Source organism: Mus musculus, chromosome 14 (genome assembly GCF_000001635.26).
Source record: "Mus musculus strain C57BL/6J chromosome 14, GRCm38.p6 C57BL/6J".
In the NCBI taxonomy this organism is placed as follows: Eukaryota; Metazoa; Chordata; class Mammalia; order Rodentia; family Muridae; genus Mus; species Mus musculus.
The window spans coordinates 13,280,662-13,304,334 of NC_000080.6; the positions used below are offsets into that span (position 1 = coordinate 13,280,662).

General features: G+C 40.9%; 1 protein-coding gene and 1 long non-coding RNA gene across 3 annotated transcripts in view; one reads left to right on the top strand and one right to left on the bottom strand.

The window, feature by feature from the left end:
* Positions 1 to 3,977, bottom strand: part of Gm5087 (predicted gene 5087) — a 127,251-nt gene extending 123,274 nt beyond the window's left edge. For both annotated transcript variants that reach the window (NR_121588.1, NR_121589.1), the window contains exon 1: positions 3,851 to 3,977. This is a non-coding gene — a long non-coding RNA (predicted gene 5087). The remainder of the gene's footprint in view (positions 1 to 3,850) is intronic.
* A 141-nt stretch (positions 3,978 to 4,118) lies between these two features.
* Synpr (synaptoporin) overlaps positions 4,119 to 23,673 on the top strand; it is a 330,690-nt gene continuing 311,135 nt past the window's right edge. The window contains exons 1-2 of the mRNA NM_028052.4: positions 4,119 to 4,341; positions 4,480 to 4,545. Of these exons, the coding sequence (NP_082328.3) occupies positions 4,324 to 4,341; positions 4,480 to 4,545 (84 nt within the window). The 5' untranslated portion in view covers positions 4,119 to 4,323. The remainder of the gene's footprint in view (positions 4,342 to 4,479; positions 4,546 to 23,673) is intronic.

The following is a 23,673-nucleotide window of genomic DNA, read 5'->3' on the forward strand; positions in this document are numbered from 1 at the left end:
TCTACTGACCTTCCACTCCCCCTCCATTGCCCCTCCACTCCCCTTCCACTGCCCCTCCACTCCTCCCTCCACTCCCTCTCCACTGCCCCTCCACTCCTCCCTCCACTCCCTCTCCACTGCCCCTCCACTCCTCCCTCCACTCCCCCTCCACTGCCCCTCCACTCCTCCCTCCACTCCCCCTCCACTGCCCCTCCACTCCTCCCTCCACTCCCCCTCCACTCCTCCCTCCACTACCCCTCCACTGCCCCTCCACTCCCCCTCCACTGCCCCTCCACTCCTCCCTCCACTCCCCCTCCACTGCCCCTCCACTCCCCCTCCACTCCTCTCTCTACTCCTCCTCCACTTCCCCTCCACTGCCCCTCCACTCCTCCCTCCACTCCCCCTCCACTGCCCCTCCACTCCCCCTCCACTCCTCTCTCTACTCCTCCTCCACTCCCCCTCCACTGCCCCTCCACTCCTCTCTCCACTCCCCCTCCACTGCCCCTCCATTCCCCCTCCACTCCTCTCTCTACTCCTCCTCCACTTCCCCTCCACTGCCCCTCCACTCCCCCTCTACTGTCCTTCCACTCCCCCTCCACTGCCCATCTACTCCTCCCTTTACTCCCCCTCCACTCCCTCACCCCTCCCCCTCCATTCTCCCTCTACTCCCATACATAAAAATTAAAATACCTCATAAAACTGTCAATAGAGCAAAGAAGGATTCAAGTCTCCTTGAGAATAGACTCCTCCAAAGTAGGTGGATAGATGGCCTTGCTGGGCCAAAGGAATTATTCAAGGTTATGACTCCCTTTCCTAAAGTAAAAAAGATCTGCAGACTACTTGAGTTTCATATCAATATGTACTTAAATAGATGCTTCATCAAAGTTAGCCTGGTAGCTGAGCTCTTCCAGAGTGTTCCTTATAATAAGATGGAACTAGTTTTTATTCTCTTGGGCTAAAAGAAAAGGGATTATCTTCAGTGACCAGAAAGAAAATGTGGCAGTGTTGATGTCATCCGTCTTTCCTCCTAACCTAGCTCGTAGGGAACCCATGTTATTCCTGTGTGTGAATTGAGAGGTTCTAACCCCAAAATCTTCAAAATATTTCTCATTGCAAATGCAATATACAACACACATTTTTTTGTGTTTATTTTGGTGATGCAGCTGTTGGAAATGTATACATCTGTGGAATGTGAAAAGCAACCTCTGATAATATGCCACTGTTGTATAGGCTATTATGCCTTTGTCTAAGTTTCACATAATGTTTGGAGAACTGGAAAAATACGTTACCATATTAGCTTGAAGTGTTGCATGTGAAAAGAGATCTGAGGGAATAGATACAGTTTTCATATTTTATTAGTACCAAGTTCTCAGCTCAAGTGATCTTCAAATGGGCAATAAAGTACATAAATCTTTCCTTGGGTAGAGCTTCAAATATAGAGATGAACTTATGCAAGTTACCTATGGCTAGGTATGCTATCCATATAGAAGGAGAGCAAGTTGGGGTGTAGCTTAAATGAAATACAGGAAACAGTGCAACCCAGGAGCAGAAACGAAACTCAATTTCTGACAATTATCATCACTAAATATAAGCATGAGACATTATACCCAGTAAGCTCATTGAAAATTATGTAAAGAGCAAAGATGATATTTTAAAATGCAGAGACAATGAGCTCAAACCAACCTAAAGCAGAATCTTGCTTTCCCTACACTGTAGGAAATCTTTTTCATCAGCTAAGGTTAATTGTAACAACAAAAACAACAAAAACCTCAATATCTCAGTTCAGAGTCCCCAAAGCTTCATATTCACCAAGGTTCAGCTGCAGATCTGGTCTATACCAACCTTGTGTGTGAACGCAGGCTGTCAGCGATGCCTCTATATAAGTTTGTCCTGTCCTGCTTTTGGTAATGCTAGGGTTCAAAGCCAAGTCCCTGAATATGCCAGGCAAATGTTCTACCACTAGGCTGTAGCCCCAATCTCTGTGAAGATATTATACTCATCATCATTTGGTGTTAGGGGATAAGATAGACAATAGACAATATAAACTTCCCTAAACTTCTCCCAGAACTTATCTTCAGAAATACATACACTGCCTCTGGATGTTACATGATTGCTCTTGGACCAAAGGCAAGTGGCACTTCAAAGATTGGATGGCCAGAACTACAGTCTGGACCTTTACATGCTCACACTGCTTTAGGAAAGATGTAATTATTGAGAGAATTAAAAGTATGATGTACTATCCTATCCAGGCTACAAAATATGCTAGAATCCCCATAGCAAGTAGCTACAGTAGATACTTAGTGTTATGTGCTGTTTCATGGATGAAGAGAAACAGGCTCACCTACCTGTTTATAAGCATGCAATTCAGGACACTATAGTACTAAGTACTTGACTATGCTTCCCTCCTCCCACACACAGAGTAGTTCCATAATGGCTTCTTCTAAAGACAATTGTTTCCCACTGTTTTAGACCCTGTCTCCATGGACGAATAGAAGTAGGAATAAGCAGATGGTGCAACTGTTTTGTTGGGGTTCCCACTCTTAAGATTTCTAATTTTTCTTTAATAAAAATCTATTGATAGGCTTGGAAGGGTCTCTTCTAAATGCTCCCTTTCTTAGCTAGTTTTGTTCTGCTGATTCTTCTTACAGATTGCAAACTATTCCTCTCTATATTTTCCCACTCCTAAATATTAAGCACACCCGTCCCGTATTTCCACAACTCCAAGCCTTTTTGGCAAGTCTTTGTAGTAAACAGATGGACGCTCTGTGTTGCTGGGAGACCACTTCATATGTAGAACCCAGTCCAAAGGGAGGAGAAGGAAGGGCTGCACAGAGCGTCTCTCTTCCTCTCCCCTCTTCTCCTTCCTTTATGTTTTTTGTGACTCCCATTTTTAATTCAGTTCTGGTTATTTGCCTGCAAGCTGAACAACACTGAGCAGGTCACCTCCCTCAGTAAGCTCTAGTTTCCTCATCTCAAGACTGAGAATAATAATGCTATTATCTATGAGTGTTTTGTGAATATTTAATGAAACATTAATACTAATAAATTTAATATTAATGTCTGTCAAGCTCTTAGCAAGGTTTTCTTTTCTTTCTTTTCTTTTTCTTTTTTTTCTTTTCATTTCTTTTTCTTTTCTTTTCTTTTCTTTTTTTTTTTTTTTTTTTTTTTTTTTTTTTTTTGGTTGACAGAACTAAGTTGCTGCAGTTTATTATTTCCAGCAAAGTTGACCCATTAAGGGGTGCCGGTGAGCTACTATTCATTAAATTCTAAGAGAGTTCGACTCAGGCTGGAGTGGAAACTGCTTGTTACCTATCATTATTCGGAGGAGGTTCATTTACAGGACTAGCATGTAGTTAAGAGACAGAGTGGACTTGAATTACCCTTTATATTCTAGACCAGTTTAGTCCTTGATGTTTTCTAGGGACTTCACACATAGCCATCAGATTATTTACCTGCTTGGTACCAGGCTGGAATAAGATCAACTGATTCTAGTTCCAGCCACTCTATACTGATACTTTTCTTTCCCCAGCGCGCGCACACACACACACACACACACACACACACACACACACACACACACGCACGCGGGCACACACACACCCTTCCCTCTTCCCATGTCCAGCCCTCTCTCCCACCACCCTTGCTGCTCTCCAGACTACATTCCAGTTCCCTCCCCAGTTCCTACTTCCTGAAAGGGAAGTAGCAGTATTTGTTTGGGGCTGGACCCCAGAATCTGAAACTGTCAAGTTACAAGAAGCCTTTCCACGCAGGCTTTGTATAACCGAATGACTAGAGTGATCTGGTGTCTTTGTCATAGAAAAGTCACGAGAGGGAATGCGTGTCTCCCCTGACATTGGTGCTCTTTTCTTACCCCTTCTCCTCTTGCAGCCGGCAGCCTTCGTGATGAGGACATTAGTCCACTGTTGCCAACCAGCAGCCCCAAAGTTTCCCCGGAGCCTGGAGCAGATTGCGCGCCCGCGCGCAGGATCTGGACCAATGTGCGAAGGCTGTGCCTAGCCCACCCAAACGCCCTCCCCCGTGGAGCTTGCGGCTAGCCAATGACAGCCTGGCCCTGATGGCTTGGCTTTATCCCCTCCTCTGTTGCTGCTCCCTAGCCCACTCTGCCCCGCCCACCCCTCTCTAGCTCGGCTTGCCTCCCGCACAGCGCTCTACACTGACTGAGCCACAGCGAGCTGGAACCTACAGCCGGCGCTCCCCACTCACCCCGGGTCCCGGGTGAGCCGCTCACCACCAGAAGTGGCTTCTGACCCTGGGGAGCGTAGGTCAGAGGAACTTCATTCCTGAAGGGAACTGGTTCGAGAGAAGACAGAGTACGGGAGAGCCATGGACCCTGTGAGCCAGGTAGAAATGAACAGGACAGGCAGGGTTGCTGGCCTAGGATTGGGAAACGCCAGGGACATCAACAGGACACACTGGACAGGTGTCCCCAGCCCTCGGCTCATACTTTTGCTTTCTCTCCCCTTTCCTGTTCATCCATAGGTGGCCTCTGCGGGCACCTTTCGGGCATTGAAGGAACCCCTTGCCTTCCTGCGAGCTCTGGAGTTGGTGAGTAGCTGGGAGGCATCCAGCTGACAGGTAGAAAGAGGTCAAGCAGGGCACTCTCTGCTCGGTTCTGTTCATAGCCAGGGGTTCAGTGCTTCTGGGGCTGCTAGATAGGGTCGAGGTCACATTGGGATTCCAGGTGAAATATAGATGCATTCATGCAGGAGCTCAAATCACTCCCCTTAACAGCTTGCTGGCCAGCAGGGTCTGTAGGGGAAGCAGGGGAGGTGGCAGGGAGGAGGTGAAGCCTCCATGGAACTCTGGCCTCTCTTCCGTATCCTTGTGAGCCCTAGACCAGATTGGGTAGGGAACCATCACAGATGGAGAGCTGGGAGGACTTGACCAAGCTAGAAACGTTGGTCAGCACTGGGACAGTGTCTGTTCTGTGTGGGGACACTCAAATCTCTGAGACTCACTGCTTGGCTGGAAGCTCCAGCTGGAGGTATCTCCAGGAGGCTTCAGAGAGTGGACAGTGTAAGGGGGAGGACTTCCCTAGTATAATTTTTCTAATATCGATACTGGTATTTTTTCAGCCAAATCCTTAATCAGCTTTCTCTAGGGTTTGAGCTGTGGGAACTTATATCGCGTCTCTGATTTATTTGTTTTTTAAAAAACCACCTCAAGAGTCCTATGGTAATCTGTCTGCAGACAAGAGCAAGGCACAAACATGGTTACTCACGAGGCCTCATGGAGCAATGCCAATGTTCTTGGCTGGAATGATAGTTATCAGGAGTGAAGTCCGCGGGTCACACATTTCCTCTTGCTGAGAGCTCTAAGGCTAGAGAAGCCATCTGAACAGAAAGTTCAAAGCCCGTCATGTAGAATTAATCACAGGCGCTAACACTGACCAGCTAGGAAATTATGTAAGAGCCTATTCTGTGCTTCAGACTCAGAGACAAGGGTGTGTGCCTGGCTTTCACTACATAAGTGTGATGCATGTTTACATCACAGTCTAGAGGTAACCCTGTCTTCCCTGTGAATTGACCTGAACCACAATGCCTGATTGGGTCAGTTTAGCCTCAAGAAAGTTTTAAGAAAGGCTCCAGCTATTGGCTTTCAGTTGGCTATTTTCTCTCCTTCTCCCTCTTCCCCTCCCCCTCCCCCTCTGTGTGTGTGTGTGTGTGTGTGTGTGTGTGTGTGTGTGAGTGTGTGTGTGTGTGTGTGTGTGTGTGTGTGTGTGTGTGTAAAACTGAAGGCCCTGGTTGGTGCACATGTGGAGATCAGAAGATAACATATGAGAGTTGGTTCTCTCAGTCCACTTATGTAGATGTCTGGGATTGAACTCAGATTGTGAGGTTTGGCAGCAAGTGCATTTATCTGCTGAGAGACTGGCATCTGTAATACTGGTTGGTTGGTTGGTTGGTTGGTTGGTTGGTTTTGCTTTTTTTTTTTTTTTCCCTTCTTGCTAAGTCAGGCAAACCCTGCTACACTCACAGCTGAAGGATCTTCCAGCTGTCTTTCTTAACCCCTTTCTCACATTTATTCAACCATAATGTCTCATGAAGGCACATCTCTTAAAAAATCAAAATAGTCCTTCAGTTGTCAACTTATTATCCACCCAAAGTTCAGAAACCTGACATCAATTTCTGATAGAGACACATGACTATCTCATATTGGCATTTCCTTGAAATACTGCTCATTCTTCACCATGATTTTTGCCCCTGCAAATAAGGTCTCTATTGATAGATTTCAAAAGCCTGGTCAATCTGAATGAGTTTGTTGAGATCATAGCTTTCTGGACAGCAAATCAGAATTCTGGGAAGATGGATATTCATCAACCATCATTCAAAACAAGCCTCAAATGCATCAATGCTGAAGAAACATGAAAATACTGTCTCTTCAAAGCTCAAAGCACTGCTATTTACCCCAGTGAATATTTCTCTCTTCACATTCCAGGCCTAGAGGAGATGTTTGTTCTGAAATGTTAGCTCCTCAGTAAAGTGTGTCCCATACTCCTCCCCATTTCTTACCCCTAAACTGAGTGACTCACTTCATTCTCTGGGCTTCTGTTACTTCTTATTCATCTATTCACAAGAATTATCACACTGTATTACATTGCACTATAGGATGTCTTGTCTTGAGATAACAGCAGTGGGCAGGTGAAGAGCAGGTATACACCTGTGTGTGTGCACTGATATGTGGAGCTGCTCTGAGACATATGCATCCTATATGTATATGATAGTGACATCGGGTGGAAGTATAGTCTTCTAGTACAATATATATTTGTCTGTCTCTGTGTCTTTTATTAGACCCATTCAGAACACTTGGAAAAGTTTGGGGGGTCTGGAAAAATGTTCATTGGTAATGATAGAGCACTTACCATAGCCAGTTTCTCTTCCTCTGTAGAACTTTACAAAGTGATAGAAAGTAGCTTTGAAGCTGAAAGTCTCTAGTCTTTAAGCTATAATCCTTGTCAGCATCTATCCATGAAAATAAAGTCCACATAAAGATATATGTCTCTGTAGTCCTCTTGTTGCTATAATAAATCGCCTTAAACTGAATGGTTGTTATATCAGAGAGATTTCTTCTCCTAATTCTGGATGGCTGGTCATAGTGACAGCTGGAAGTTTCATTCAAAGACTGACAGATTCTGTGTCTGGCAAGATCCCACTTTCTGGTTCACAGAGGGCACCTTCCTATGCCCTCACCTACCCTTTGTAAGGGCACCAGTGCTGTTCATGAGTCTCTGACCTTGTGGGTGATCCAGGTCCCAAATGTGCCACCATCTAATACTGCCTTTTGGCAGATCATGTTTTAACATGGAAAGACTGGAAAGCACATAGACATGTAAACCACAGCATGTTCAAGGATATTTATTGCACCTCATTTACAGTGGAAAAATGGAAACAACCTGTAAATCCATGTAGGCAAATATTTATAGGTGTAATTTGGGCAAATAATGAAATATGCTACCATTAAAAATAATAAAGTAAGTTAATATTCATTTTCATGGAGATTGATGCCTATATACTGTCAAAAATGAATCCAGGCATGATGGTATCCAATTGTACCCCAAGGACTAAGGAAGCTAAGGCAGAGGGATCATCCTTGGATACACAGTGAAATTCTCCTTCAAAGCAATTCTTAAAAACAGAAAAGAAAGCAAATAAGCTTTTCTTTCTTTTTAAAAACACTTCATAAATTTTAAATGGAGGAATAATATTTCCTCCATTAATCATTATGTAAATGATGTGATCCATCAGATATACAGGTTACCTGCCCAGCACAACATGGTCTTTACAAAACTATAGTGAGTGAGTGAGTGTGTGTGTGTGTGTGTGTGTGTGTGTGTGTGTGTGTGTGTGTCTGTTTTATATGAACACACAGGAAAGCATAACTGTACATACAATTAAAGTAATAGTGATTTTTTGACATGATGCAATTTGGTAGTTAGTGGTAGAGAATGGGACAGGCTGAAACAAAGTCATGAAATTTAAAATTATAGATATATCACTCCTGTACAGTCATACATGTGAGTGAGTCTTAGTAACTCATGTTGTAAGATTTTTCCTATAGATAGAACTTTGAACTGATCAACATCTAAACACAAACTTTTAGGGGGAAGATATATTTTGTATGTTCTTTCCTTATGAAGAGCTTGTAGATGAAATAAATTTAAACTCTTAATAACATAGAAAAGAATGAAAGGAAAGCCTTGATTACTTTCAAACACTTTCGGGCAAAACTTCTCCACCCTTCATCTCTATTAAGATGAGATAAGGGAACTTTTATTAACTGTTCAAAACCAGAGATTCAAAACATGAATCTGACTCTGAAATTATGTCCTACAAAGCTCTTAAACCATTATTTGGAAATGTTATAAAATATTTAATTTATACTGTTTTCATATTTTGAAAAGCCATGAACATACCATCCAATCTTCTACTGGTCTTTCTTATTTTGTTACTTCAGTGCTGCCAATGTTCCCCCTCACTTGCTCACTCTCACTCTCACTCTCTCACTCTCACTCTCACTCACTCTCACTCTCTCTCACTCTCTCTCTCTCTCTCTCTCTCTCTCTCTCTCTCTCTCTCTCACTCTCACAACTATCTATCAACATTTGTAGTAAGCACATTACTTTCTTTCTTCTGATATTTATAAGTGCTGGGTTTACACCTTGGGTTTCAGGTAAAGTGGAGAGTGGACTCAGAATGTTCTTGTTGTTCAGGACATACTAATGCTTCAAATGTTAGCCCTGTTGGAACAGTTTTGGGGATTTCTTGTCTCTGATGATGCTCTGTGGCTTGCTGAGTCTCTAGTACTATGCTGCAGCTCCCGATGCTCTAGATTCTACCTTCATGGAACCCCTTTACTGGATTCCTCAAATCCTCATTCTCTGATGTCCATCGCTAATTATACTGCAACATGTCTACTACTCTGGACCACACAAGCATATTCTAACTTCCATCTCTGCCCTTTTACCTCCCTGATGAGGACGGCCCACCCAGAAATGCATGCGGTCTATTTAAATGGTAGCACTATGATTTATCTGATCTCCACTTCTGAACCTAAATTCAAAGCTATGTTCTCCAAGAAATATCACACCCCTTGTTGCTTTCTTGCTATCAGTACATAGCATGCATAATTCCTGTTATCAGTAACAATCAATTGATACCTATAGCAGAGTATAATATAATGATAACCACACTTTCAAACTTCTAGAAAGAGAAGTAATAATAACCATATCCCTCAGAGAGCTTCATACGAAGTCTCATGAGTCATTCTGGTTTTTATGACGTTATCTCATCTTGGGGTTCGGGGATCCTAACTAACACAGTGTGAATGAAACCAGTAGGAGTGTCAAAGTCAAGGCTTGACCACCTCACTCCACACTGTATTTCCTATAAATGCTATGATCTTATCCCTTTTGGCAAGTGCTCAGTGTTTCTTATCACAAAGTTCCAAAGAAGATTTAAAAGCCAATAGTGTCTTATTTTGTGGACCCACGGGATAAATATTTGAGACCTCTTCTGAAATAGCCAGGAATATCTTTTTTAGAAAAAAATCACCAGATATTTATTGTCTTTTATATTTGGCTTCATTTTTCTGCTCATCATTAGTTAGCCAAGCAAGTAATTAAAATCATTTTTTCACATAAACTATCTACAAGAGACTTTGATTATAAAGTCAATAATTTAATCACATTTTATTGTCATTCTTATGCTTTGCATGTATGAATCATCCCCAATATAAGCAAGATGGTAAACTGTGATATAAATTATCAAAATCCTGAGTGGCAATCTCCCATTAAGGGCCTGATTATTTAATGCTAAGTTAATGTGCTGGATTTAATTATAACCTTCTCATCTCTGACAAAATTGTGTTCAGTTGGAATATGAATGAACACATGCATAATGCTAAGCAGTACCCCAGAATTTAGCTCGTAAGGCTTCTCTAAGTTTTCTGAGGCAGCTGGCATGAAGACCCATCAGAACAGGGAGAAATAATACAGGGAACTTCTTTCAAGAGGATTCTAAGCTCTTCCTGTCACGGGTATGAAGTGAGGAGGGAAATAGTCACGTCTTAGTTTAAAAAAAAAAAATCCAGACCTGCAAGGACCATGACTTCTTAGTGTCTCTGTCTTCTGTGGGCTGTTTTTCACTTCTGTTACATTTATGCATGTTCTTGTTCAGTGTGTTAGCTTAGCCTTTGGGCAGGAATATGTTTCCTCACCTGGACATTGGAGAAAACACCCCTTGCCTTCCTCCCCACATTGTCAGGAATTTTAAAAGAAACCATGCACATAAAAGTCCATGGTAGGTGAGTGAGGGTCCTGACAGATGAGTGCTTTTGATTCTGAGGAGCAGGCTCTTGGATGGAGGGTGTGGTGAGGCAGTTGTACTGAGGTCTGCAGTGTGGGAGCTTGACCTCTGCTCCGCACAGGGCTGAGCCCTTCTTTCTTAAACAGCCTCCATCCTTTAGCCTCTGCCTCAGACTCCTTAGAAGTCACAAGAATGAGTGAGACCAAGACTGGGGAGATGGCTCAGCCAGCAAAGTGCTTGTTTTGCAAGCATGAGAACCTAATTGATTCCAAAGTCAGTTGTGGCAAAAGACAGACATGGTGGTGGGTACTTATAATCCCAGCTCTGGGAGGGGGTAGAGGAAGATCCTTGGAGATTGCTCTTCAATCAAATAACAGAGAGATTCTGCCTCTAAATAAATGAATGAATACATAAACAAGTAAAGAAAGAAAGAAATAAACAAATAACTTTGAATGATGTTTAACGGACAAATACCAAGGCTGCCCTCTGGTTTCCAAACATACTTGTGCATGTGCAAGCGAGTGCACACACATACAAACACACACACACACACAAACACACACACACACATCATCCATTGACATGTACACATATGCACACACACACATATGGAGACACATGCAAGAAAAAGTTGAATCTAACTCATCACCCAAGCAAACATGGACATGGGAGGGAGTCCAGATCACTCGTTCTAAAGCCCGTTTCCTGCTCTGCACATATTTCATATTTCTTGGACATTTAAAAGTCCTGGTAATGGTTTCTTGCTAATGAGGTGGCTTTAAAAATATCAATTCCTCTCTTTGGAACATGCTCCATTTCCCTTCTTACCCAACCCTAACTGGCTAGTGAATTATTTTTCACTAGGTTGTCAGGGATAGGGAAGTGTTGCTCATGGAAGTTGACTTCTTGACGGGATCTAGAATATGCTCCTTAGCGATACATTTACATTCTAGCCAAGGTAGAATGCCATATTATTATTCATCTACACAATCTAAAGATTTAGTGCAACTCTTGGAATACAGAAAGCCTTACTTCAAGAACATCTACTAATCCTTTTATAGCTCCCAGACCCAAGGGTTTACTCAATATTGAGTAGAAGAGGTGAGGAAAAGTAGGCAGAGAGAAACAGAATGCAGGAGAGAGAAAAATGAATTCTAGAGAACACAGTCCCTTCCTATAATCTGCTATGAAGTAGAATTGTAAGGACTCCATAGAAGTATACGGTTAGTCTTAGTTGTGAAAGAGATTATCTCATATAAACAGAGTAAAATGTGGATGAGAAAGGGATATTATAGATCTTCTCAACACCTAGTAACAAAGAATAAACTTTATGACATAAACAGTGGTAAGTTACCTGAGCAGCAAGAGTCCTTAGCAAGGTGGCTGCCATTCCAGGATTTTAGGCATGGTCCTGCCTGCCTTCTTAGCATATGCTCTTTGTGAATCTCACTCATTCTACCCAAGACTCTCATCTGACACCCTAAAGGAAGGAATGTGGTTGCCTTGGCTGGTTGCTTTTTCAGTTTAACCTGTCAACCCCAGGCCATATCCTAAGGCAATAAACTAGCATATGGATTCATTGTCTATAGGTCAAATGTCCACTGTTATTCTGTCACTAGTGTCCTGATTTTAAAGGACCATGAAAGTCAAGTCACTCTCTTATAGACAGTCCTTTCTAATGGAGCAGTGGAAGGGACAATCTTTAAAGTTCTGGTTATAACAGTTCCAGTGAAGAGTCTGTATAAAGGTGATAAAACTACATAATTTCTAACAGATGAATGTACAATGGAAATGGTATGTGTCTGTGTGTGTGTGTGTGTTTATGTGTGTGTGTAAATATATGAGTGATGTGCATGTATGTGTGTTTGTGTGTTGTGTATTCCTGTGGTGTGTGTGTTTTTGTGCTGTGTATTGTGTGTGTGGTGTGTGTGTGTGTGTAAGTGTGTGTGCTGTGTGTATGGGTGTGTTGTATAAGTATGTGTGGTGTGCATGCATTTGTATCTTTGTATTTGTGTGTGTGTATGTGTGTGTGTTGTGTGTATGTGGGATGTGGGTGTATGCATATGCTGTGTGTAGTGTGTTTTTTGATGTGATAGAAAACTAAAAATTTGAAGAAACATTATTTGCTTGCTTCGTGTGCTTAATGTTGTCTGTTTGATGAAGGACAACAGGGTTTGGTTGTTCTGCAAAATTTACCTAAGGCTTGAAGAAATGTGCGTTTTGAATCAGCTATGTGCTAGAGTTTGGGCCATTTTTATTTTATTCAATTTAATTTAAAAATGTTAATGCTGTGGAGTCTTCACATGGGTATCTTAAGTGTCACATCGTTTGCTTTCTTGTAGGGGTTACACGTTATCGAAAACTTTAGTAGTGTCTTACCTTTACCACCGCTATGGGACTGTAACTGGAGAAGAGCTTGTTGATGATGACACTAAATTTATAATTACAATATAGTCTCTCCAGACTCTAGATCTGTATAAACACAGTTTGCTCAGTATTATACTACAAACTCTCTCTCTCTCTCTCTCTCTCTCTCTCTCTCTCTCTCTCTCTCACATCTTCCCACTGCAAAAATGGTGCATGGTGCGGCAACCATAAACCACATACAAATAGTGTTAATTCTAACATGTAGATAAAAGCAGCTTTCTAATTGTTGTTTGTGAGTTCTGTGATTTATTATAATCCGGGGACTACCTAATAGTCTTGCTTATAAATGGGGTGATCAAATCATTTTCTGAAAGTCAGACAACAAGTAACTCATAAGGGATGTGAATATGAGCAGAAACCAAATTCCATATTCTGGATCATATTCCTGAATTTTCTCCACTGATAGAGACTCCTCGTTGATGCACAAGGTGTCAATTATTTCCCCACTAAAAACAATAATAAAAAAGACATGAATCTATATCTGTATCTATCATCTATTAATACAATACAAGACTTTAAGAAGTTTACATTTTTAAATTTCATTCTTAATTCTGTTTCTTTTCTACTATCAAAGAAACAAGAAAGTAAAACAAAATCTAAATTCTAAGTGTCCTCAAAATAGCTTCTCACGGTGTTCTTATTATCAAAAAGATTCCTGTTTCTTCAGAAAATTTATCTTATATATCTTATAGAATATCCATCAACAGGCCACTCCCTAAGGAAAAGCAAATTCAGAAATCTGTTATGGACATATGCCCAGGAAGACATCTGGGGAATTCACGAAATCTCTAGATATTTAGCAAGATTCTAAACACTTAAATTCCTTTGGATGTTTGGGAATTTACTTAAGCCAAATGAGTCTCATTATTGATGATGGGGAATGCATGGATTTGTCTGCTGTCTGCGAGTGAGAACTGAGGTACCTTAGGTTTGTTATTTGGAGAATTATGTGCCAAATATTACTCTGTGCTGTTAACAGGAAGTGCTCAGCCATCCATCTGCTCAACTGCAGACTGCTTGACTCTGCTTTTGTACCGTGACTTCACCTGATGATTTTGCTTGTACCCGACAGACAGATTGCTGACATGCTAGAATCCCTCCTAAAGTAGAGGGCCAGAATTACAAAGTGAAAAAGACTTGGTTTGAATAATAATTCTGGAAGCCTAGCAGGTGCTGGCCCATGATTAGAGTAAAACATGGAGATCCTTAGAAACACTGCACCTGGTCAAGGAAATGGCTGACTAAGGAGCAATTATAACATGATTCACAATGTGCTGAGAGGCCAGGTGTGATGGTATATGCATTTAGTTCCAGACCTCAGAAGGCAGAGACAGGCAGGTCTCTGTGAGGTTGAGGCTAACCCGGTTTATATTGGGAGTTCTAGGCTAGCTTAGAGATACATAGTAGGGCCCTGACTTAAGAAAAAAGAAAATAAAATGTGTGACCTTCTCTGCCCCCAGAGGATTGTTGGCCTGTATTGGTCAACAAGGGAATATGAAGCAAAGGTGATGGAGGAAGTCTGGGGTGGTGGGAAGGGTCAGGGTTTCGGAAGCCCTGAGAATACATACAGTAATGACAACACACCAGGACCAGCTTTACTTGGGCTGATTCAAGGATTACATAGTTTTGGTGACAAGGGTTAAGAATATCTAGGGTAGCCAAATGTCATTGGCTGAAGACTTAGGTACCTGAGATGCCTCATTATCGTGGGGAAACATTTCAGGAACCTCAGGTGTTAGCTGAACTTGTTTTTATCAGGAGAAAGAAAGTTGAACCTGTAATGTTAACCAAGGCTGCTACGTGACATTCCACAGGTATAGGTGTGTGAGGGTTACAGTCAGAGAAGGGGAAGCCCTGCTAGTAAAGGCAGTCCTCCATTTTCTTTGGAGCCCAGAACTCAATCTAGACAATGGTAGAATTTGACCTCAACAGCAGGGCAACAAGATTGTGCTGGCTTTGTAACTGTAATGTACATGTAATGTTACATGTACTCAAATGTAATGTTGAGCTGAACCACCAACCTTGGATATGTTCATGATCAACTTCACTGAGCCCCAAGTTTCTTAGGGATGTTCACCCATATCCAAGATGCATTTACAAATTATTAAATAGCTAAGAATCCTTGAACACACTCACTCCTATATCATTTTTTCAACTCTAACATGGTATAGGCATTTAGAACACAAAAGTGTAGGCTGAAATATGAAGGTTTTCATTCAAAGGTTCAGTAATGATGACTGTCTCTAAACCTAGAAATTAAACTCAGTCTACAGATATGGTCAGTATTGACACACTTGTCTAGTGTTGATTTAATCTTCAGCCTTAAAAAACACAGAAACAAAAACGTCAAAACATACAAAGGCTAGGGCCAGGTAGATGGGAATTTTTTCCATGGGGGAAATCCCCACTGGCTGCTATTAATATTCATCTGCTACTGCTATTATTTGAGGGTGTGGAGAAGTTGTGTTTTTATCTTTCATAGATAATAAATGATGTTTATTCAAGAACCTTCACTGTTACATTTTTCAATTCCATTTATAAAGCAATTGACAAAAAGCACAATTATTCATGAGATCACCAACATCACTTACGAGTTTATATTTGAAACTGATTTTAAAGTATATATGCAGTCTGGTGAGATGGCCCAATGGTTAAAAGTGTTTGTTGTATACCATGAGAACCTGAGCTTGGATCCTTGTACCCAAGTAACAAACCAGGTATGGTCTTTACATGCCTGCAACCACAGCACCATGGCTGGGATTGGAGACAAGGAATTATTAGGGCTTGTGGGCTACCAGCCTTAACAAGAGAGAAAGAGAGAGAGAGAGAGAGAGAGAGAGAGAGAGAGAGAGAGAGAGAGAACAAAAATGTAAGTATCAATCTCCTTGGTATGCTTGGCAGCACAGCATGCATCAGAGAGGCAGGAGATCATATAGAATTAGCTGAAGATCCAGATGGGTCACTCAGCAGCTATTACTGAACAAATATACTCTAGAAGGCTATTTGTAAGACGAATGAAGATAGGCTGAGCCAAGTGGGGTGTGCTTATTAGGAGAGTTCCTCAAAGAACAACTCATTGTAATAGTAGAAGATACCCAATGCTGTTGGCTTCTGCATACAAACACAAAAGAAGATGTACCAACATATACATGCACACGCACACACACACACACACACACACACACACAGAGAGAGAGAGAGAGAGAGAGAGAGAGAGAGAGAGAGAGATTTTTTAAAAGACAAATAGAGCAACTATGCCCCTAATAGCTAACACAGGCAAAAAATAAAAATTCCGGAGCCAGAAATGGGTTAATTACTTTGAAATTTTTGGACAACGGAGTCACACAGACCTCAAATATTACAGGATATTGCCATTGTTCTTTGTTAACCTCCAGATGTTGGTGGTAATATGCTGTTGCTAAAGACTCCACATACTTGACTTATAGAACATGATGACATCAAGCCAGTATGGACCTGGATGATTCTACCTATTAGCTAGCTTCCATAGTGCTGAAAGGTGACAAGCTACTGGAGGAGAAAAATACTCATCAGCTCTCCCCTGCTGTGAACTCTGTGAGCCACAATGACTGACCTGACCTGACAGACCCACTGGTACAATGTGCTATGAACATGATGGAAGTAACCAAACACTTTTTTTGGGGGGTGGGGGTGGGGGTTTCAAGACAGGGTTTCTCTGAAGCCCTGGCTGTCCTGGAACTCACTCTGTAGACCAGGCTGGCCTCGAACTCAGAAATCTGCCTGTCTCTGCCTCCCAAGTGCTGGGATTAAAGGCATGCACCACCATGCCCGGCCACCAAACATTTTTTGATTGGATTTAAGATCCTGTTCCATATATTGAAACTTAGAACCATTTTCAAACAAATGACTTATGGCTACATATGTCATGGGTACCAGGAGAGAACCTAGTACTATTATGTTCCTCAATAAATGTAGTATTAAAATAACTCCTAATGATGTTTAACTATACCCATTGATCAATCTCAATCATCATCTGAGAGAAACTTCTATGTACAATAGATAGTGATTAACCCAAAGCTGATGCAGAGAATAAGTAAATGCAGAATGCTTAGCTCTAAAGGGAATGTGTGTGTGTGTGTGTGTGTGTGTGTGTGTGTGTGTTGCACCCTCCCTTGCAAGGCTCAGAGACCCTTGTAGAAGGTTGGGTGGAAAAGGTGTAAAAACCAGAGGCAGCAGTTGGCTATGAGGAAACAAGACACAGCAAGGTCACTCACTGCACATATGAACTCAATGGTTATGGCAGAATATCCAAAATCTGTGCAAACTCAAAAACTCAAACCAGATAAAATCCCAGCATGGAGAGAAAAGTTGGGAGCATATTCCCACCCTAACCCTGGAGTGATTGGCCCTTACTAGGTGCTGGAGATAAAAGGACCAGTTTTCTTTAAGGTTATAGCCCCCATAACTAAATCATGGTTCAGTGGAAGGCCAGACATCCAAGAATATTTGGGCATCAGAAATTGGGCTTGAAAGGTGTTTTTTATATATATAAAAAAAGACACAAAATTGGGCTAGAGAAGGGGAAGTAGATATGGGAAAAACTTGGGGTAAATGTGATCAAAATATGTGTACACAGTTAAAACTCTCAAAGAAGTAATAAAAATGTAAAAGGTAACAAAGTGCTGTGCTGTGTGTAAAATTGACAGCACCATTGAACGTTAGAAAGCTTGGCAGAAAATAACATGCTTTGAAGAGTACATCTTGTTCTTTGTTTCTCTCACCTTCCAATATGTACCACTTGATCCAGCCTATCTTCATTAAAGTCTTATAATGGTCTTCTAAAGTACATTTGTTCAATAACATGGTTGGTGAAGGACCAAGAAGGATCTTCAGCCAACTCTGTGTGACCTCCTGCCCCTCCAATAGAGCTAAGTGAGCTAATATTTTGAACATACATTTTAAAGTACTTTTGTGTACATATGCATTTTTTCCTCTGAAATGTTATGTTAATTTCCAGACCTGTACAAGTATAATCATGCAGCACACATGAGTATATTTTATTCAATGACAGTTGCTAAAACAGCCTAACACAATAAGGCTGTTTTTAATAAGGCACAAGTGATAATGTCTTGGCCTGGATAAGCAAACCTTCTATGAGGTCCAGTGATAAAATCACCCAAGGATACATTCCTAAAATCTACCTCAGACATTAAGTGATGCCTGATTACATCATGAATAACAGAAATTTATTGTTGCAAAGTTCTGAAAGCCAAAGCTTAGAGATAAGAATGTGGTAAAAACAAAATCATTTCACAGATCATGAGGAAAAGTCTGATCTATACTCTTCTCCAATTCCTAATGTATTGGTGGCAGTCTTTAGTGTTCCTAGTCTTATGAATGACTTATTGCTCCAGTTTCTGCCTTCTTTCTATGACACTGTGTGTGTGTGTGTGTGTGTGTGTGTGTGTGTGTGTGTATGTAACATCAGTCACTGAATTAGTAGCTTACTCTCTAACTCTACTATTATGACTGCCCCCAACTTTATCTGCTTGATCTTGTTTCCAAATAAAGTCACATTGTGACGTACTGAAGTCCTAGAGTTCGGATTCGGCATAGGAAACTTCCTTTGAGAGTGTAGAGAAGGCCCAACTCCCTTGATAGTAGAGCAGGTTTTGAATAGGGACTGTTTGCCACATGCTTTCTTCTCCTTAAATAGTGTGAATTATGCTTCCATGCGATGGAACACATCACATGTTATGGAAATACAATGTCTTGCTCCATAACTTCAATAACTGTCAACTGTGATAGTGAGTGCTTGTTGCAGAGATTATCCCACCAATCTATAAGTCAGATGGTTTCCAAATGCTTATTATATTCTTTAAAAAACCTGTGAGGATTCCTGTAAAAGATAGATATTTCTGGGCCTCTAACACAGCTAACTTTGTATTTTTTTTTACATTTTAACATGTGTGTGCATATGTGCTGTATGTGCCAATGCATGTACCCATGCTTATGTGAAGACCAGAAGAAGGCATTGAGATTCCTACTCTATCATACCCTTCCTACCAGTCCCTTGAGAAAAGTCTGTCACTGAACCTAGGGCTAGTATTCTCTTTTCTCTGTACCTCATAGTGCTTGTATTACACACACACACACACACACACACACACACAGAGAGAGAGAGAGAGAGAGAGAGAGAGAGAGAGAGAGAGAGAGAGAGTTTTATTTTTACATGATTCCAAGGTTTAAATTCCCATGTTTGCATAGCAAGCAATCTTGCCTACCAATAAATCTTTACAACACATGTTATAGTAGTGTTTAGTTGGAAAGTGTTCCAAGTACAATATATTTTAAAGATATTTGAATAAAATGACCAAGTTGCCCTCCAGTATTATGGTTCTGGAGAGATCACTGTCAGTCACATGTTTTTCTAACATGATATGAAGTCTAGTTAAACCATTGCTTCTTTAATTTTGCACTGAAACTGCACATTTTCTTTTCTTGAAGATTGTATTTTGGCTTCACTTTGAAAATGCATAAACAAACAATTGATTTTCAAAGCAATAGCTACAGCTGCCAAACTTGTGCAGTTGGTGTTCACATGAAGCTGTAGATGAGCTGTTTCTTTTAATTCTCTAGGTCATGCCATGACTCCACTATCAGAAACTATTTAGATGTTTGTGCCCTGGTTTGGCCAGAGACAGTAATTTTCTTCCTTTATTTGAGACATTGGCAAATATTTGTGTAGTTTTAATGACGTTTCTGATCACACTTGCTACTAGCTGAGAATATGAGCCCCCCCCCCCACCTCTCTTCCTCACACTTTGCTGTATTTGGACATTGTATTAGTTACTTTCTGTTGTTGTGATAAAACATCATGACCAAAATAACTTATGGAAGAAGTTTAATTTGGCTTATAATGGACACAAGTCCATCCTGACGGGGAAGCATTGCAGCAAATGGCAAGCATGGAGTGGGAAGCTGAATGTTTATATATCCTCAACTGCAAACATAAAAACAGAGAGATCAGACTCGAAGTAGGGTGAGGTCTTAACTCTGAAAGCCTGCCCCAAGTACCATATTTTCTCTTGCAAGGCTGCACCTCCTGAACCCCCTGAAATAGAATCAACAAATGAAGCCAAGAATTAAAATATTGGAGCCTATGAGGGGACATTCTCATTTAAACAACCACAGCCACCTTGGTCTCTTGTGAATTCAGTAAGAGTTGTTGCCATCTATTCTATACTCACTGTGCTATTTTCTACATGTAGTGCTATTTAATTTAAATAGCTCCATTAAAATGGTTAGATGTACCTGACAGTCAAGGTTAGTCTTAAGTACGGTGATGTGTACTTGGGGATAGCTGAGCACTGCAGAGCATTGATGTGAGAAAGTGGGTGCCATCGTCACTCTGAGCATCACGAGGTTGGAAAAGGGGATGTTATTGAAGGCAAAATGAAGAGGATTGTGATAGATGCTTTGAAATAATCATTCTGCATGTATAACTTAATCACAAATCTAGAGCTACTCCCAGGTAGAGAGTGGACAGGTGTCCTTGCAGAAGTACTTCTTAGAGATTGTGATGGCTTTTGTGCAAGCTGTGGTTCCTGTGGTGTGCTTTGTGCTGTTGCAGAAAGGCAACCCTTCTCTCTCATTTCCAGCTTTATATATGTATTTGCTGATATCCATACAAATGAGTCCAACATTCACAAATGCATGTACCTTCATTTTCTTTCACTCTAGGAAAGGAATATAATGCTTAGAAAAATGAATAATGGTCCAGAATGCTCCTGTGATAATAGCAGTGATGATGTTTGACCCTGGGTCTGCTTGGGTTCCAGAAAGGACCATTTGTATTTAACCTAGCAGCAGTAATATTTTCATCCTCCCCTGATGATCCAATCTCTGTATAAAGGGCTGGAACCCGTGAGGGGAAAGTGAACTGGATAATAGGTTGTCAGAACTTCATATTCTTCTCAGATGGGCAATCAATGCTGCTGTGGGCAGGCAAAGCAAACTCTTAGTCTATCTTTTCCTTTGAGCTGGAGTCACATGTGAACCCGGCCAGCCTGGAAAGCTTGCTGCATGGTTGAGGCTGGTCCTGAACTCCTGCCACTCCTTCTTTCCACCTCCCAACTGTTGGAATTATACCTCTGTGCCACCACATCTGGCTCCAAAACCAGAAAGTTTTATCTTGTTAGAACTGTAAATGAAAATAGATTGCTATTTTATCTGAATTGAAGATATTTTATTTGTAGAAAGCAGAAGAAGCCTGGTTGCTTAGGCAAATGCTGGAAACCATTTAGAGAAGTAGTTCCTATTTTCTATTCTGTTTCCTCTTGATTTTGTGATGGAAAAATTATTGAAACAGAAAGGAGAGAGAGAGATTTAAGTATTGCTCCTTCTACTAAAACAAAATAAATTTATCATTCTATGCCCCCACTCTAGAGATGGTAAGGTCTGGGAGAATGGACCCGATGAATGAGATGGACTAAATCTCATGCGATGGCTAACTTTATCTGGAGCATCAGACAGTTTATACTTTGAAGGTTAAAATATCATATGAGTAAATCTGTGAACATTTTGAATCACAACGGCAAATGGCAATAGGTAATCTGAAGCAAACCTGCTCCTCTCTGCTACACATGTGAAGGGCACAAAAGCATATTTCAAGAACAATCTGAAGAAACTGAGGTCAGACTCCTTGGAGTGTTCTCATAAGGACTCAGAATTCTCTCACAGCTCCATTCTAAGACTGTGTTCTGACAACCATGAACTACCCTATTAAAAATGAAAAAGCAGTGTTCAGTAGTGAATTCTCTTAAACAATTCCAGGAGAAATGATACGATCTCTATCCATATTGATGATCACAAACCTGGATAATGTCAACATAACTTTCAGCTCATCTTATGAAACTAATACAACTTTGAAAATAAATCAAGCAAAAATATTAAATAACAATTTAATAGTTAATTAATTTATAAATAAAATGATTAAAATATAAGCATATCTAATGTTGCATCATATGAAAGTTATGATGCTAACCCACTGGGCAAGAATAAGATCACTATCACAAGTTTGAGTCAAATTTGAAGCAAGTCAGGACAATGGACACTGCCAGGGATTCTCAGAGTATGGCACCAAATTACCTTAGTCGGGGCTTAACCCACAAGACTACATACTTTCACCATCCATTCAGTGGCAAGCATGCATTCTGACATACTTCCTGCCTGAATATCCCTTACATATGTGTGATCAAGCATACAATATCCTGCACATCTGGGGCAACCAAGCTTGTTTACAGAAATGAAAACAGAACTTGGCATCTTACATGATCAACACTCAGCATCCCAGGAAGTTACCTGTCCTTGGGCAAGTGGACCTTACAGATTAGAGGCATTTTTGTTTTATAGATCTCATAAGCACAGTAATTGAAACTTAAAACATAACATTAACCATCACATTCCTCTCTTGAGTTGAATCTTCAGTCAAAGCCTTGAGTCTGTGGTGGATACATGTTTATATTGACACCACCAGCTTTATAGCACTCAGACAGGAATTTATGTATCTAGTTAAGGCATTAATGAGATAAGGTCCAACAGAAATTAGCAGAAACAGAAGTGTCAATGCCAAGGCCCTGTGATGGCTGGCATTAGCCATCACATTGGCATTACTATCCAAGAGGAGCCCAAATATGAGAATGGGAACCAGCCATTTATTTTAGCACTGGTGTCTCTCTGTGTGTGTGTGTGTGTGTGTGTGTGTGTGTGTGTTTATCTACAACCTCTAATGATTCCCAAGTGGCTTGCATAGAACAACGTTTTCTCCTATAGTCACACAATAAGCTGTTTGTTTTGCATAGAGCAGTTCGAGTGCCCTGTCATATTGTAGAACTATTTGAGGTAATGAATCTACTTGTTGATAAATCTTGACCTATTTAATTTTATCAGGCCAACATGAGTCCTGATACACTAATAGGAACCATAGGTAGCCATTTTGTTCCCTTTGCCAGGGTGTTTCCTTTGGACCTAACATTTCAGTGTTTAGTCGATGATAAGGGGCAACATACTCTTTTCTGAAACTTTTTTCTGCTGAAATTGGGGCATCACTGTTGGGGACCAGGGAGGCTGGGATACCAGTCAAAGGCCAGAAGGAGAAGCAGGCAATGAGGCCTTCATCTGTAGCATCTGGAGCTCTAACCCAGCTGAAGAGACACAGAGCAATCATATCAGCTGTACTGGTTCATATCAGCTTCCATCAAGTTCAGGGCTAGCAGCCATTTGGAATAGTTTGTAGTCCAGAGCTGATTTTTGGAAAGTGTCGGTCTGCTGAGTGGAAACCTGATGAGACAGATAGAGACTAGGGGGAGAAAATAAAGAAACTTGAAAGAAAAATTTAAATTTAGAGCTTCCCTCTTAGAAACAGGCAATAGGCAGGGTAGATTTTGCTGTTGATTGGTGTGACACTAGTACTTATTTGGAGGCCATTTGGCCTGTGACAGGTGAACTTAAGTTGCAAAACCCTGAAGCTTACATTAACTTTAGGTTAAAAAAAGAGATAAAGTTTTACATATATTGATTAGCATTATCACTGGTCATAAACTGTGCTGAAATCTACATTGTAGAAAAAGAAGTTAACGATGTCTGTAGAAGAGGTGGAGGAGACTCCCATGAAGTGAGCAGGTGCTATGAAATCCTAGCAAAGCTTGGGGTTAAAAAGCATGAACATTCTTTCTCTGTCAAGAGGGCTGGATATATAGATGGGATAGAGATGATTTTAGGCTGATTAAGAGCACCTTTAGGTCTATACTAAGAAGACAACCAAAGGAAATTAAAATCTTGAACCTGTGACTGTATTCAGTACTTTACTAGATTATTGGAACTCAATGTTAAAACCATAAAGTTTTAAAATCTTAGTATAATAATAGCATAGAGAGAAAAGGAAGTCAGAAATGTTTTCATC